We start from the raw sequence: 15,324 nt of genomic DNA, 5'->3' as shown, positions 1-15,324 counted from the left end.
CTTTGCTATTCTGTGTACTATTAAGAACACAAAACAATGGATAATTTCCATAATTATTTCGATACATTTTTATATTTAATAATATTTAAAATTTAATTAGGCCTTCACATAAATAGTACCTAGATTTATATTTATTTTCTTTTGTGTTTTATGACTAAAATACACATTTATTTTGCACTGAGACAAGTTTGCAGGTTTTATTTTGTCGTCCTCTAGCGATCGTGTGTATATATGCGCGAAAATGAACTGCTTACATCACATTTATTACTGCTGAGAACAGTTATTTCAAAATAAATCTGAAAATAATTTACATGAATCTGAATTAAACTCACCTCGGTATGAAGAAACAATTTCTTCAGCTAAAAATAAGGATTTTCTTTAATGGAACGTGGTTCATTCTAGAAATTTCATCTCATTATATCAGAGCAGAATCTATTATTTTTTTCTAAAACAATAAATGATGATTATGTGTTTTTCAAATATTTTATTAATCTAATTTGAATACCTTTGCTTGTTTATTTAATTTTGGGGGCACATGGACCCCCGCCTTTTGGTACGACCCGTTGCCAAGGTGATCGTAGAAGCCAATTCCCTCCGCCACGCCTGCCCTCATCCCTGCTTATTCTGCTCGTTCTGGAAGGTGAGTTAAACAAACACTAGTCATTATTGTTAGACCCACAGATCAAGATAAGTCTGAGTTTTGCAGAAACGTCCAGAAACCACCACAACTACTACTACTGACCAGTAACCACAGGCAAAAGCCGATGGCAAAAGCTCGCGTTAGCCAGCTAGCGTTAGCTTCGCAGTGTGATAACTTTGGGACTAACTTTGCTAACTAGCGCGTGCTGCGTTTGGGGCTATTTTCCTTTATTGTACTGCAGATACGATGTGACCGCAGGGGATTTTTGCGGGCAAGCTGTTGTTAATTCAGCTTTCTGCTCAAAGAAAAGGCAGTAAATTATAGAAAAAACGCTGCGCCTCTAGCAGAAGGCAGAAGAGCAGCATCTTGCTCTGCTCGTCAGACATCTTGAAACGAAAAGTTTAGCCTAACCCAAGATGTTCAATTCAGACCGAAAGAGAATTTAATACACGACAAACTCACAAGAAAGCAGCAAATCTCTTGGTGCAAGAGATAAAGCCAGAGAACGCAAGTTTAAGTGCTTGTATTTGATATCCCAGTGATAAGAAAACAGCAGACAGTTTATCTGTTTGGTGTTTTGCATGGCTCGAGGCGATCCTCTGTAGTCAGCGGTGACTGTTCCTGTCTGTGTTCCACCTCTGCAGGTCTTGTCCCGACTTGACTGAACTGCTCTAAGGAATTCTATCTTCCACGGAGGATCTGGTGGACAGGAGACATTTGTCCTGCACGAATGGATGGGTGATGACGTTTGAAGATCTGATGATCTTTGGTGCAATCTTGCAAAAGGAGCTGGGTTCTGTGTGGGAGATCATGTAAAAGCTGCCGTTTGGGACCAGAATTGTCTCTGGAGGACTAAGGTGTAACGATGGATCATGAAAAGGTAGCATAACAAGTCACTATGTTTGGGGGAACCTCGTCCCCCTTTTTACATCTTTAAAACGCTCCTTTGGCTAATATTACCCTCATATTTGACGTTTACCAGTAATTAAAAGAAGATTGAACTCAATCGAGATACACTGAGACAAAATGCTTCATTGGCAGCTTTTCTAACAGACTGATGGCTGCATGGGGTCAGCTCGTGTTACAAGCTTTACAAAGTACAAGAACTGGTGGTTAGTGCATGTTGTGAGCACGCAAAGTGAGACTGATGGTGTTAAAATTTCATAGAAATATCAGTTTAAATGCCTATTTGTACAATTTGCAAGCTATAAGTAAACTTTTATGTGTATAATCTGTAGCCCATTAATATAAGGCTATTTTTAATATTTAAAAATGTCGGCTTATCAGATTTTAGCTCAATAACACATGTAATAATAGGTATGAAACCATCCATCCATCCATCCATTTTCATCTGCTTATCCGGAGTCGGGTCGCGGGGGGAGTAGCTTAAGTCGAGAGGCCCAGACTAGGTATGAAAAACTGAGTACAAACTTTATTTGTACAAAACTGACCAAAGTGATTAAAAATTAAAACAAAACACTCTACAATCAATGCACAGCATTAAAATAGAGCTACATAATCCATAAAACTAACGTAGACATAGACTCTGACGTGTTAAAGCCAAAGTGTAAAAATGAGATTTTCAAAAGAGATTAAAAACAGGACAGAGAAGATGCTAACCTAATCTGCAGTGGCAGCTCATTCCAATAGGGGCCAATACCAACAAAACCCGTCCCCTGAGTTTACGTCTTGTTCCTAGCTGACCTCAGGGACCGTGAAGGGGAGTGAGAAACCCAAAACTCGGACAGGTAACTCAGAGCAGAGATTTTAAAGCCCTTAAATGACCTTATACTGGAGTGCAGCCGAGCAAGACTACTGTAACGCCCTGCTTTCTGCTCTTCCCGAAAAAGAGGGTTTCAAGTCTACAACTTTAACAAAACTCAGCAGCACGTGTCCTGATGAAAACCAGGAAGCGGGAGCATATCACTCCCGTTTTTAGAACCACTGCACTGGCTCCCCGTGTGTTTCAGGATCGATTTTAAAATACCTTTAATGGTTTTTAAGTGCCTTAACGGTCTTGGGGCTCCTTATCTCTCAGAACTGCTTTTACCGCACGAACCCTCGTGGTCTCTGCGCTCCTCTGGCAGCCGTCTCCTTGTTATCCCTAAAGTCAGGACATACACCCACGGCGAGGTGTCTTTTCATTATTATGGCCCTCGCCTCTGGAACGGGCTACCGGAGGCCCGCATAGAACGTTCATGTTTTTAAGAACGGGCTCAAGACTCGCCTTTTTAGCTTAGCTTTTAACTGATTACTTTTATTATCCATTATTCATTTATTTAATTTTTATTTATTTCATCTTAAATGTTTTTATTTAATCAGAGTTTTAATATCTCATAAAGATTCACCTTTTAGCTCTTAACTGATTCTTTTTTATTACAGATTTATTTATTTTATCTTTTTACGTTCTATTCCATCATTATTTTACCATCTTATATTTTAACCTTATTTCATCCTTTTCCAGGGTTTCCTATGGGAGCCCTCTGCCCCGGGGCGGCGGTCAGCTGTGGCAGCCTGGGTGCTTTCCGGGTGTGCCTGGGTGGAGGTGGGAGGGGGGGTGTCTCCTCCCTCCCTTTCCTGGGCGCCCTGTGTCGGAGCCTCGGCTGCTGCTGTCCAGGCAGATGGCTCCCCTGATGGCGTTTCCTTAACTTAGCTTGTCTGGCTCATCTGAGCTCAGCCCAGTGTGTTCGATTTTTTATCTTAAGTCTTTGAGCGTGTGTTTGTGTGTGTGCATCAGACAATAAGTGTAATGGGGGATATAATCGTTATATTGCCTTTATATTTATGGGGAGGGGGAGGGAATGTGGGTATGTTGGGTCATTTTGAGTTGCATTTATTGTATGAATGGTGCTATATAAATAAAGTTTGATTTGATTTGATTTAAAGTTGGGGTAATGAGCTCCATCTTTCATGTCCCAGTGAGCAGACGTGCGACCGTATTTTGCAGCAACTGGAGACAAGAGAGGAAAGACGGGGAAACACCAAAGTACAAATACTCACAATCATCAAGTCCCCGTGTAGCAAAAGTGTGAATGAAATTCTTGATTTGATAGCAAGTTTCTTGGTGATCCTTCCCAGTTGATAAAACCCTGATTTGGTCACCGCTCTGATTTGCCTGTCCAAGGTCCATGTCCAGTACGACACTCAGGGATGTCCCATTAGGTTTCAAATAAGGGGCAAGCGGACCAAGGCCAATCGCACAGTTCCCATACGAAACACTGGGACCAAAACCACCACCTCCATCTTCTCATCGATAAAAAGAAGGAAGTTAGAAAACATCCATTAGGGATGTATACATGGGTAGCATCTGCATAGCAGGGAGCATGACGCCCGAAATGAGTATAAAATCATGCAAACTCCAGCGAAAACTTCACCGCTGGTTGATACATGTGATATGTGGTTTCGCAGGTTTGGATGGAGCTGGATCAGATTTCTAAGCGCTGTCAGGAGGACGGCTTACCTCTGGAGGCCAGCACGGAGGAGCGGCAGCGACACCTTTGGCAGCAGCTGCTCAACAGTGAGGCGAAGCTTCAGTCAGCCACCGAGGAGCTGCTGACCCTACGCACCCAGCAGGCCAACGAAATGAAGGAGGTGAGATATTTTACTTGGCCATGGACGTAATTTTGGGGGGGGACAGGGGGGACATGTCCCCCCCCACTTTTTCCAAAGTCAAGCGTTGACCCCTGCATTTTTCACCATCCAAAAACAATATTATGCTATATTAAATTGACACTGGTTGAGCTCTAGGACCAAGCAGAAAACAACTGTTTGTGTTGAAGCCTGTTTCCCATTAGAACATACTGTAAAGATACACCCTCCCACCCCCGTGTCCCCCCCACTTCTAAAGTGAAAATTATGTCCATGTACTTGGCTGTTTTTTTTACGTGTAGCCGATCCTTTTATACCGGCTGATTTGTCGCAAAATGATGGTTTATATAAAGAAACAGCTGAATTAGTGTTTTCTGTTTTGTCATCATTAGCTGGAGAGCTATGTAGCTCACATCCGAGCGCTGTTGGAAGAGCGCGAGTGTCTGACGGCAGAGTATGAGAGGGACAACGAGGAGCTGCGACATGAACTTCACCAGGTCAAACACCAACAAGGTGGAAACGGTCGTGTTCACATCCGAGTCTAATTTGCCTCCTCCTAAAAATTGTAAATTCAAAGTGTTGTTTTTCACGACCCAGTAACCAGGAAGCTCCTTTCTTTCCTTTCAGAGGCTCAGAGCAAGGAGCTGGCTGAGCTGTTGTCTCAGGAGGACCTGGGGGAGATCGGTCTGAGCAGCCCCAGCGAGCAGGTGGCCTACCTGCTGGTGGAGAGAGCCACGCTGCTGGAGAGGCTGGAGGCTGCTGAGAGGAGCCTGGAGAGCCAGAGTCTGTCTGGAAACCCCAACGACTTTGACCACCAGGTAAAAGATTCACAGCAGCTTCTTTGTTGTTTGCTCTCATTTCTCTACGTTTTCTGTTACTTAGTTGGATCGACTCTTTTTTTTTTAATCACCAACAAAAACATTTTTGTTGGTTTTGTCGTGAAGGCGGGATTTTTAAGGTGGATATTTTATATAAAATACTTATTAACTTTTGCCACGTATTTATTTTTAAAGGCCCAATGTGTGATATTTCATCTTATAAGTTATCAAATTTCTTGTATCACATTCTCAAATTTGTTTTTTTTAATGATAATTCAAACAAGCATTTATTCTAAGCATTATTATTAGCTTTATATTTTAATATTTTAGACAAAAGAAGCAGACCGGTGCTCCATATGGCATGCGCCATCTTAAAATACAGTGACCTTTTAGGGACATACAACATATTAAGCTTCGCATTTGATGTTTGCGTTTTTAAATGATGTAACCTCAAAGAATCAGCAGGGGGCAGAAGTGCGCCTTGTAAGCATGCAGTCTGACAAAGTAAAGCCGGGCGTACACTGTGCGACTTTTTCACTCGCGGCGTTCAGCTTCAGCTCAAACTGTACGACTTCCTCGCAGAGCAGATCTTACGAGTCGTGTGCTCACACTGCACGACCCATTTCTCGCATGCGACCTGACTGCTCACACTGTACGTCTGGTAGCAACACGTCGGCCCTATAAATGTGCTAAAAATAGCAATTTTTACTCAACACGTCAGACTTTTTTTGTCTTGCCTGTTGTCCTTCGGGAGTGCTGCAGGAGGACACACGGGGATTTATGGGGGTTGGATGAGGAAAACGAAATAAAGTAAATCTGTGTTTTGTGATCGGTTTAATTTGACACGAACACGACAAACACGCTTTCTTGACAATCTTTGTGAGTAAAAAAAAAAAACGTGTAGAAACAAAAACGAACAGCGTGTGTTATTAGGGAAATAGCGAGCGACCGGCCGGCGTTGATGCAGGATTGCGCGCGCATGCGCCGTGAGCGGTTCTGATACTTTTTGGATCGTAGCTGCTCGCAGCGCCGCTTCAACAGTGCGATACCCTCACGAGGGACGAGCGAAATATTAAACACACCAGAAGTCCCTGCGACCTCACGACTGCTGATCGGCGGCTGGTCACGTGGTGTTGATCACCTCTCGTAACCCCCTGTACACTACACGACCGCTCGGCGCAAAACTCGCCCCGATGTCGTGGCTTCTCGCACGACTGGAAAATCGGCTCAAAAAAATGAAAAAGTCGCACAGTGTACGCCCGGCTTAACTAAGAAGAAGAAGAAACTAGCCACACCGTACTTCTAGCGATGGAGGATCACACATATTTTACGTTGCGGCTGGTTTGAGCAAATTCGGCTCCTTCATCTTGGGATGCTTGCCCTGCTTCTGTCGCATGTCTAACACCTCTGCCTCTCTGTGCGCTGGCACACGTCTGTCCTCTCCCTCTTCCTCTCCCTCTTCCTCGCCCTCTTCCTCTCCCTCGTCCTCTGTCTGTCTCCACTGATGAACCATCGGATGATATCTGACTCTGTTTACGGAGAGAAAACAATTACAGACTACACTACCTTGTATATTTCCAAAATGGCAAATAGAAATATAACATTTCTCAAATAAAATGAACAAAATATTGTCATTTTTTGTAGTCAGAAGTCATCACTAACTAGCTGCCGTTTGCTATTAGCAAACATAACTGACATAAAAAAGTTTTTCTTATTCAAAACCTATTTAGATTAAATTAATAAAATAAGTTAGATGAAAACAACTAACCTGTTCGCTGACTTGAAAGCTGGAATTAGATGATGACATGCTGCCGTTTACAGCAACACGATTTTGTATTGTATTTGTTATATTTGTTAATAAAGTTTTAAATAATGATAAAAAAAAAACCTTTTTGATCCCCGGGGGCTCCAATAGCTGCAATACCGACTCTAAACTGCGTGGTGCTAAAGAGTCGGATCTTTTTACTATGATTTCTGTGAATTTCACACACTGGGCCTTTAAACATTAGTGGAGTTTAGCGTTTTAAACGTGACACGTGTGTATTTCCTAAACAGACTGTAGAGTCAGATATTTAAATCAGGCTTTATCGTTGTAATAAAGTGTAATATTTAACTAGCTGCAGCACGGGAGGACACCATAATAAAGGTTTTCTCGAACAGGAGCACATTCGCCACATGATGGGAGAGGATCTACGGCAGCGGAGTGAGGATGTGCGTCGAACCGTAGACGCCGTGGCAAAGGTCAGTGATCTGCCGTCTCCTGTCATTTCTGGAAACACGAAACCACCCAGCCCCCCCCCTTCAGTCAGCGATGCACACACACTGGTTTTTCCTCCCAGCAGTGTTCGTCCCAGAGTCCGTGGAAGAAGCTGTTTGGCCTGCGCAGGTCTGGTCAGAGCAAACACAATGAGACTCCTGTAGGTTTCTACTTTACGGTCAATAGTAACTAGTGACTAACAACTGGTGTGATAGGGAACAGAAAATGACTTGTTTCAAAGGAAATTCACATGTTGTAAGTCGTTTGCACAAAGAAAATGACAAAAGCGCCTCGTTTCTGCATGACCACTATGATGCATTGTTTCACATCACCCATTAGAAGGTGTCTTAGCAACTCAGGGTTCAGTTTTCTGCTATTTTCACATCCTAACTCATGATTTGATGATTTTTGGGCATGTCTCAGCTTTTATTTCTCTGTTTCTACTACATAAATTTTAAAAAGGTCACGCCACCACGATCCTCTCCAGGCCTGCTCTGCTGATGGTTCTCAGTCTGCACGTCTCAAACTCCTGCATGCCGGCTCGCTTTCAGCCCTGATCTAACTGCCGGTCGCCTCTCTTGTGTCTCACGTCTTGTTGCTTTTACATCAGGCCCACAGTGAGGAGCTTTCCAGGGAGCGGAGTGAGCGTCAGCGACTGGAGCGAGACCTGGAGGAGGCGTCCGGGAGGCTGGCAATGGCTCACCAGGACATCCGCAGGCTCTCGGACAAGCTGGACGAGGCCAGAAACGGCAATCAGGACACAAACGGTATGCTGAGAAGATTTGCCTTTATTTGTGGTGCTTTTTAAAGAACCTAACTGAGGTCAGTGACAGCACAGCTTGTTGTGTCTGTAGGATCGGAGCTTAAGGGAACAGCCAAAGAAGTAGAGAGCTCGAGGAAAGAAGTGGATGAACTGAAAATCGGCGGTGAGACGGAATGTTTGAGGTTTTTTTTCATAATATTTAAATTCCAGTGGGAAGAAAAGTTGCACTTTTTTTTTTAAAATGGCTGTTTTAAGCTTAAATGTGGTGCAGGTGCTCATCTGAGAAGTCAGACGTCTCTTCACAGATACGATGAGGCTGCAGAGGCTGGATGCTGAGAACAAAACTCTCGGGGAGAGGGTGCGCCTCTTAGAGTCGGAGAAGCAGAATCTCCTGGATCAGGTTTTATTTTCTCCTAACATACATTTAAAAAAAAGTTGCTGCTGCAGCTTAACACTGGTTTGGTGTTTTCTTTGTTCAGGTGCTGAAGAACGCCGCCGCCAATCAAGATTTAAAGGACAAGAGCGGAGAACCACAAAACGGAGCTCCTGCTTTTTCAGTTCATGGAAAAGATCTGAGTCACAAACGGTGCTTCCTTCAGAGCCGCGGATGTCCCCAAAGACTTCATCAAATGTGTTTGGGCTTTAATCACAATTATTCTCTGTTAGGTGTCACGAGGCGCTGGAGGACGGACTTGTTCAGGTGAGAGAGCTGCAGCGGCAACTCCAGAGGCTACGCAAGGAGCAGGAAGAGGTGGAGGAGAGAAACGAAGAGCTGGAGGCCCTTCTGGGCGAGGCTCAGAACACCAGCAAGGAAGAGAGGCATCGTCACGATGGAGAAGTGGAGGGACTGCACAGAAGGGTGACAGGCTGAAACAAGCTCTCCTTCATCAGTTTTAGGAAAACGAAACGTTCTAAATGAACCCTAACCTCTCTAATGGCTGAATCTGCAGATCAGAAGCCTGGAGGCGGAGCTAAAAAAGCAGGACAGCCAAGAAAACAAGCTGAAGAATGGAGAGGAGGTCAAACCCACCGACTCCTACCTACAGCCGGTCTCTGCAGTTTTACTAACATTCTCACTAATATTTGCATCGCTGTCGTCAGGATGTTGATCTCTTGACCCCGTGACAATAAAACTCTCCTCTGACCATGCATGAAGCACCTGAGGGACTGCGCCCAGGAGAGGATGGCTCTGCTCGAGGCCCGTCTGACCGAGGAGAAGGACTGGAGGAAACAGCTGGAGCTGGATCTCAGCGCTGCCCAAACTGCACTAAAAAAAGACAAAGAGGTTTTAAAAAAAATGCACATTTTTGCTAGAAAAATTGGTCAAAAAGTGCTGCACAAGTCTACAAATCTATGGTTTATAGTATGTTGATGCAACAATAGCTCTTTTTTGACACTTTTCCACACCAAAGGCTTTGCAGATAGGCGAGCGGGAGCTGAAGAAGCTGAGACTGGAGGTCAACGGGCTTCAGACGGAGTGCCAGCAGGGGAAAACACTCATCAAAAGTCTCACCCAAGTAAAAGGGGAAAAGGCAGTTCTGGAAGAAAAGGTTTGATCTGGTTATAACATGTCGCACATTAAAACAAGTAGAACTCAAAATAAAATCCAACTGTCCATCCCGGTAGGTGGCCCAGATGGAGCGCACCAACAAGAGGCTTCAGAGTGAGCTGGACCGCTACAAGGACAGCAGCCAGGCTCAGGGGGACGTTAGGGACAACAGGCTGCAGGTTGAGCAGCTCCAGCTGCAGGCTGACCGCCTGACTGTTGAGCTCAGCAGCCTCCAGACGACGCACAACTCTCTAAGGTGGTTTTTGCTTCATGCTCGGGTTGCATTTTAGCAACATTAGCATTGATATTAAGCGGTTTGGTGGCAGATGTGCTGGCAACGTAGCAAGTACTTGTACCTTTGTGTCTGTTGTGCTGGTGTTTACTTACTTTGCAGATCCGTGCATATTTTCCAGAGATGAGATGACGTCTGAGCGATTGAGGAGCGCTGAGCTTCAAGCCGAGCTGAGCTCTGCTGTTCAGGAGAAGCTAGCGGCCAAAGGGGAACGAGAGAGACTGGAGCTGGAGATCCAGCGCCTCAATAAGCTGCTTTTATGGCATCAAGAGCAGCTGTCCTTTGCACAGGAAGCACAGAAGCACCAGAAGCAGGGAGCTCTTCATATAGGATCCAGGTTTAGTCCTGAGCAGAGCAAGGAAAACGGTTTGGACCAGGTGACTTTAAATACTTGTCAAATGTTTAGAAACTGGGGGGAATAGGATTTCCTCTCCTGTTGTTTCATGCATTGTTCTTGTCTTTGAAGCAGGAGCTGAATCATCTTCAGAAGAAGCTGGAGGAGGAGCGGCAGAAAGCCTCTAATCACCAAATGGCTCTTCAGGCTCAGGTTCACGAGGCCCAGGCGCACATCAGGGTACACATGACCGCAATGGCCCTAATTCACTTCTTTGATCACCTCCACACTGAGTTGTGTTTCCATGTTCAGTCCCAGGAGTCATTCCTGAGTCAGAAGTCAGAGGAGGCCAAACAGATGAAGCAGGACCTGCAGAGGGCCCAGAGCCTGTTCACCTCAGCTGAGAGGGAGCTACGCTACGAGAAGGAGAAGAACGTGGATTTGAAGAGACACAACACTCTACTGGAGCAGGAAAAGCTCAAAGTTGGTGTTTAATTAAAACATATTTGGGATTTTCCTGACTGCATCTAACATTTATCACCTGACCGTTGTTAGTGGCTGTCCTGCTACTGACCAAGATGAGCCTTCATAAACTTTCAGGAGGAAGATTTAGTGTAAAATATCTGCAGGACTGTGCAAAAGTCTGCTGAAGAGATCAACTAGCATCATGCTGCTTCTACGCCATACCGAAGTAGTGATGCACTTTCCACTTTTGTATTTTCCATCAGCTTTGTGCAGAAATGAAGCAGGTCCAGACCAAGCTGGTCCAGGCGGAGCACAAAGTCCAAACCCAAGATGCAGAGGGCGAACGGCAGCAGCAGAAAATCAGAGAGCTGGAGCTGGAGCTGGCGCGTAGCAGCACCAACCACAGCGCCACCAGCAGCCTGCAGGAGGAGCTACAGGCTGAGAGGGCTGGGCTCATCGCTGCTGACAAGAAGGTCAGAGCTGTTCTCTGTTAATCAAACACTGAATATAAAAACCATGATGCAAATGAACTCGGAGATAAAGACCACACACATCTTCTGCTTCATTCTGAGCTACTAATGGGATCTTCTGTCTGACCTCATTTGTCCTCGACCCCTGATAAACTTAATCCTTACCTGATTATCAACTTGCTGAAACAGCATTTTGTCCTGTTTTTGCATCTCATTTCATGTATTTTCATCACGATAAACTGCCTCTCAGCATTTGTTTAACAATGCGAGCACGTTTGACGTAAATGGGAGTTTGAGAGGTTAAAGCTGTGGTTGTGAAGGTGTTGGAGCTGCAACAGCAGCTGAAGAACGCCCAGCACCTGCTGCGTGTGGAGGAAGCTCGCACCAGTGAGAGCAGCCGCCTGGAGAGGGACAGCAGGGATCTGTCTGACACCTTATCAGCTCTGAGAGCCCAGCAGCAGGAGGAGCACATCACCAGGTGCTGCCAGTTCCTGGTTGGTCTGACTCTCTAAGCTCCAAAGTGCTTTCCTTTTATGCTGTCCTTCCGTTTTGCTGTCAGGAAGCTGCTGGAGCAGCGGGAGGAGGAGCTACAGCAGCAGGTAGGCTCTCTGAGGCTGAAGGAGGCCTCGCTGAGTCGGACAAACACAGAGCTGAGCCACCGCGTCCAGCAGCTGGACGCCCGTCTGTCCATCCTGGAGGCCGAGCTTAGCAAGACGAGAGAGGAGGTGAGGCTGGTGCCCAACGGTTCCTCTGATGGTTTCAATGCGGAGAGGTCTGCAGCCAGAATATTATGCAACTACTAGGACAGAGACGTTTTTGAGCTGTGTGTGACTCTCACCAGTCAAATAATTCATGTAGTTTATTTTAAATTTGTCCTCAAGGCTAAAAACAATCTGAAGTCAAACCAGCGTCTGCAGGAGGAGCTGGTGGCCAGTCAGCAGGAGTGTGAAAGGCTGCAGGAGGAGCTGCAGCAGGTTCTGCTCCAGCTAGATTCACGGCTCAGGTCGGACACACGTCCTGCACACGTAACTAACCACCTCATTGGTGAACTGTCACAGAATAACCAGAAAACTTCCCGCTGCCCTCTGCTCTGCTGACTAGGAAGTACAATGAGAAGCAAAGCCAGCACAAGAGCAAGCTCCATCAGGCCAAGCTGGTGTTCCTAAAAGCAACGGCGCAGAGAGACTCCACCATCCAGAGACTGGAGAACGACCTGGCACTGGCGTCCAGTCTCTCACTCAAGGTCACACTCACGACCCGTCGTCCGTCCGAGGCCTTCAAGTTCCAAATGATTCTCAAGTGATGCTTTCTTTCTCTTTATCTCTCCTCCTCCCCCGGTGGTTTCTAGGAGAAGGAGCGAGTCAACACGGTGATGATGGAGAACGAGAAGCTTCTGGGGGAGAAAAGGGAGCTGCTGAGGAGGGTGAGCGAGGCGGAGGAAACGGGCAGCAATGGCATGAGGACGGCCTCGACGCTTCAACACAGGTATCCGAATCGCCTGTGAGATTCACAAGTCTTTGTGTCTCTTTCATGGCTTTGCGTGTCGCTATGGAAATGCCATCATCGTCGGTTTGAGATCATCATTGTCGACAGCCTTCACGCTACACGTTGTCTGTAAAATCTGGCTCTCTTTAAGGGTTAATGGGTTAGAAATGGAAAACCGACAACTGCAGGACAGAACCATGAAGCTCTCCAACCAAGTCAGTTCCTTAGAGCGAGCGCTGAGGAACGTGGAGTCGTTCTACTCACTGGAGGTAGAAACATCTTCATCTTTGTGATTTAAGGTCATTCATGTTTGCACAAATTGTTTCATTTTCATCTTAAAGATTTTTTTTTCTTTGTTCAGAAAAAAACAAAAGAACAGTTTTTCCCACCCGATGGACTCTCGGAGGGAATCTTGCAGGCGTCCACTCTGAGGTAAGACAGCTCAGAGATGGTGTTTTTGGTGTTTGTTTTTTTTTTTTTTGCCTGATCTTCGCGGTTCGTCCTACTTTCAGTGTGACCGCGAGTTCCTGCGACCACGTAGACATCCTGGATGCAATCTGTCGTGCAAAGGTGAGCAAGCACACGGACGGCACGAGGGCATCAGTCTCAACATACCAGATGTCTGAGCAGGGATACCTGAATCTTGTATCCCCAATGGTTACTCCAACTTCCCCAAAAGGTACAGAGGAGAGCCCTAATGAGTGACCAGGCCTGAGAGCTCATGCTACGTTACGTGAAAACGTGTCAGTAGCCAGTATTAAGCCTGATTCATGCTTCTCCGTCAGCTCCGTAAGGGACAGACACGCACGGATTGACGGAAGCGTTTTGCTCTCATCCTTCTCCGTCTCCTGGAGAGCGTTGCAAAGCAATTCCCCACCAGGAAAACAGAGGGCGTAGAGCTGTTCTGTGGTACCCTGTCATGTATCGGTCCAAGATAGTGTGTTTATATTGTGGTTTTTTGTACATAAGAGACTTTTAACACAGACAACTTTGTCTCTCATTCTCCTCCACCGCTTCATGCGCTCCCCATCTCTAAACCCACGTTTCCTGTCATTTCCGTCCACAAATAAAACGCTTGCTGCGCATCTTTTCACTCCTCCAGTCACGGGGGAACTAAACGTTCATATTTTTAGAGTTTTTTTCGCGAGGTGTTCTTCAAGCTGCTCCGTGTCTGCCGCTAGTTATCCTCGGCTCTCTTTATGTTTTTGAGAGCGCAATGGCGGCGGTGTAAACAACAGCGGCGTCCTGACCAATCACGAGCTTGCGTTGTCCGTCTCGACTGACGGATGTTTAGAAAAGAGAGTTCGACTCCGTCCGTCCTTGCGGAGCTCTCCGGCAGGCCCGCAAGGACGTTGTGTGTTTCCGCACCGACGCAGACGGAGAAGCATGAATCAGGCTTTAGGCAGCACGTTCTGCTGAGGGGTGCGTTGGACTTGCCAGTGTGGTATTTTGGTTTGAGAAACTAAAACAAAACCAGGGGATTAAAAATGCCAATGCAAGTGTCAATCAGAAGTACATTTTTTATAAAACTTATTTTTAACCTAATATCTGAAGAGATTGTTGTTTTAGAGACTGACCCAGAGGACTGTGTAAAAATGAGACGAAGCACAAGTGTTGTAAATATCAAGGAGACACTTTTAAACAGTTGTTGTTTAAGCACTTTATAACATGTTTTGTACACTAAAGTTGTTTACATTTGAGAAACTTCAGCAGAATGCAAAAGGTACGCTTGTCTTTTCTGCGCCGTGTTTGAATGCTTTATACCACTTGTGGTGTTGTTTTCTTAATCATGTTTTACTTTGAGATTTGATTTTTTTTATAAGTTTACAAAAATATTGATATAAAGAAAACCAAATCAGTTCTGTGGACCCATTTTATGTCACATAAGGAGGAAATGTGACCGATCTTTATTATGATCATGAGTATTTGTATCGTGAACTAAATACACTGAATATGTTCGTGCATTTATTTTCCCTCACTGTTTTTTATTTCTCCTGCTTTTTTGTGAGTTGTGATATTTCCTGAGACAGCGGTGCTTTGCAAATAAAACACAGATTACAGAATACAACTCATTACAACACGTTAGTTTTATATGAGATGAGGGTCTGAAGTGGGGTTTAGTATGGAAGCATAGAGCTGCCACTTACACAAAATAAAACTCGAGTGACATCACGTTATAACGTTCGTACAGTATTTAGTTTGTACAACCGTGATACTATATTGTACAAATGTGAAAGTTATTCTGTTGAACAATACAGTTATATTATTATAACGTGATTTAACTCCCATTGTATTTTGTGTGGCGACAGCTCAATGCTTCCGTACTTTAGAAATTATACCTTAAATGTAACTTTTTTTTAAAGATACAAACTTTGGGCGACGGTGGGACAGGAGTTAAGTGCTCGCCCCATAATCGGAAGGTTGCAGGTTCGAGCCCCGCTCAGTCTGTCGCTGTTATTGTGTCCTTGGGCAAGACACAGCCTGCTGCTGGTGGTCGGAGGGACCGGTGGCGCCTGAGTACGGCAGCCTCGCCTCTGTGTGCCCCAGGGCAGCTGTGGCAACAATGTAGCTCATCACCACCAAGGTATGATGGTGCTGTAAAGTGCCTTGGGGGGTTCCAGGACTCTAGAAGGTGCTATATCAAATGTATGGATTACAGACGA

At 45.3% G+C, this 15,324-nt stretch overlaps 1 protein-coding gene across 4 annotated transcripts; it reads left to right on the top strand.

The window, feature by feature from the left end:
- The first annotated feature begins 570 nt into the window (after positions 1-570).
- On the top strand, positions 571-14,625 carry ccdc30 (coiled-coil domain containing 30). Of its 4 annotated transcripts, none has more exons than XM_015967582.3 (28): positions 571-640; positions 1,285-1,520; positions 4,049-4,231; positions 4,621-4,741; positions 4,856-5,046; positions 7,207-7,287; positions 7,389-7,463; positions 7,914-8,070; positions 8,158-8,229; positions 8,372-8,466; positions 8,546-8,652; positions 8,733-8,925; positions 9,017-9,115; positions 9,223-9,351; positions 9,479-9,616; positions 9,693-9,871; positions 10,029-10,284; positions 10,374-10,481; positions 10,554-10,724; positions 10,970-11,179; positions 11,497-11,654; positions 11,736-11,901; positions 12,058-12,179; positions 12,278-12,419; positions 12,525-12,661; positions 12,813-12,930; positions 13,023-13,093; positions 13,174-14,625. In XM_015967582.3, exons 2-28 carry the CDS (start codon positions 1,506-1,508, stop codon positions 13,364-13,366), a joined length of 3,687 nt encoding a protein of 1,228 aa, XP_015823068.3. In that variant the 5' UTR covers positions 571-640; positions 1,285-1,505; the 3' UTR covers positions 13,367-14,625. The 4 variants fall into 4 exon arrangements, with proteins under 4 accessions (XP_015823068.3, XP_015823069.3, XP_015823067.3 ...); XM_015967583.3 differs by having other exon boundaries at positions 7,386-7,463; positions 10,377-10,481; XM_015967581.3 differs by having other exon boundaries at positions 7,386-7,463.
- Positions 14,626-15,324: the final 699 nt, after the last annotated feature.

The sequence above is a fragment of the Nothobranchius furzeri genome, chromosome 15 (genome assembly GCF_043380555.1).
Source record: "Nothobranchius furzeri strain GRZ-AD chromosome 15, NfurGRZ-RIMD1, whole genome shotgun sequence".
NCBI lineage: Eukaryota > Metazoa > Chordata > Actinopteri > Cyprinodontiformes > Nothobranchiidae > Nothobranchius > Nothobranchius furzeri.
The sequence above is the reverse complement of the archived record's forward strand: the minus strand, read 5'-3'. Positions and strand labels throughout refer to the sequence as shown.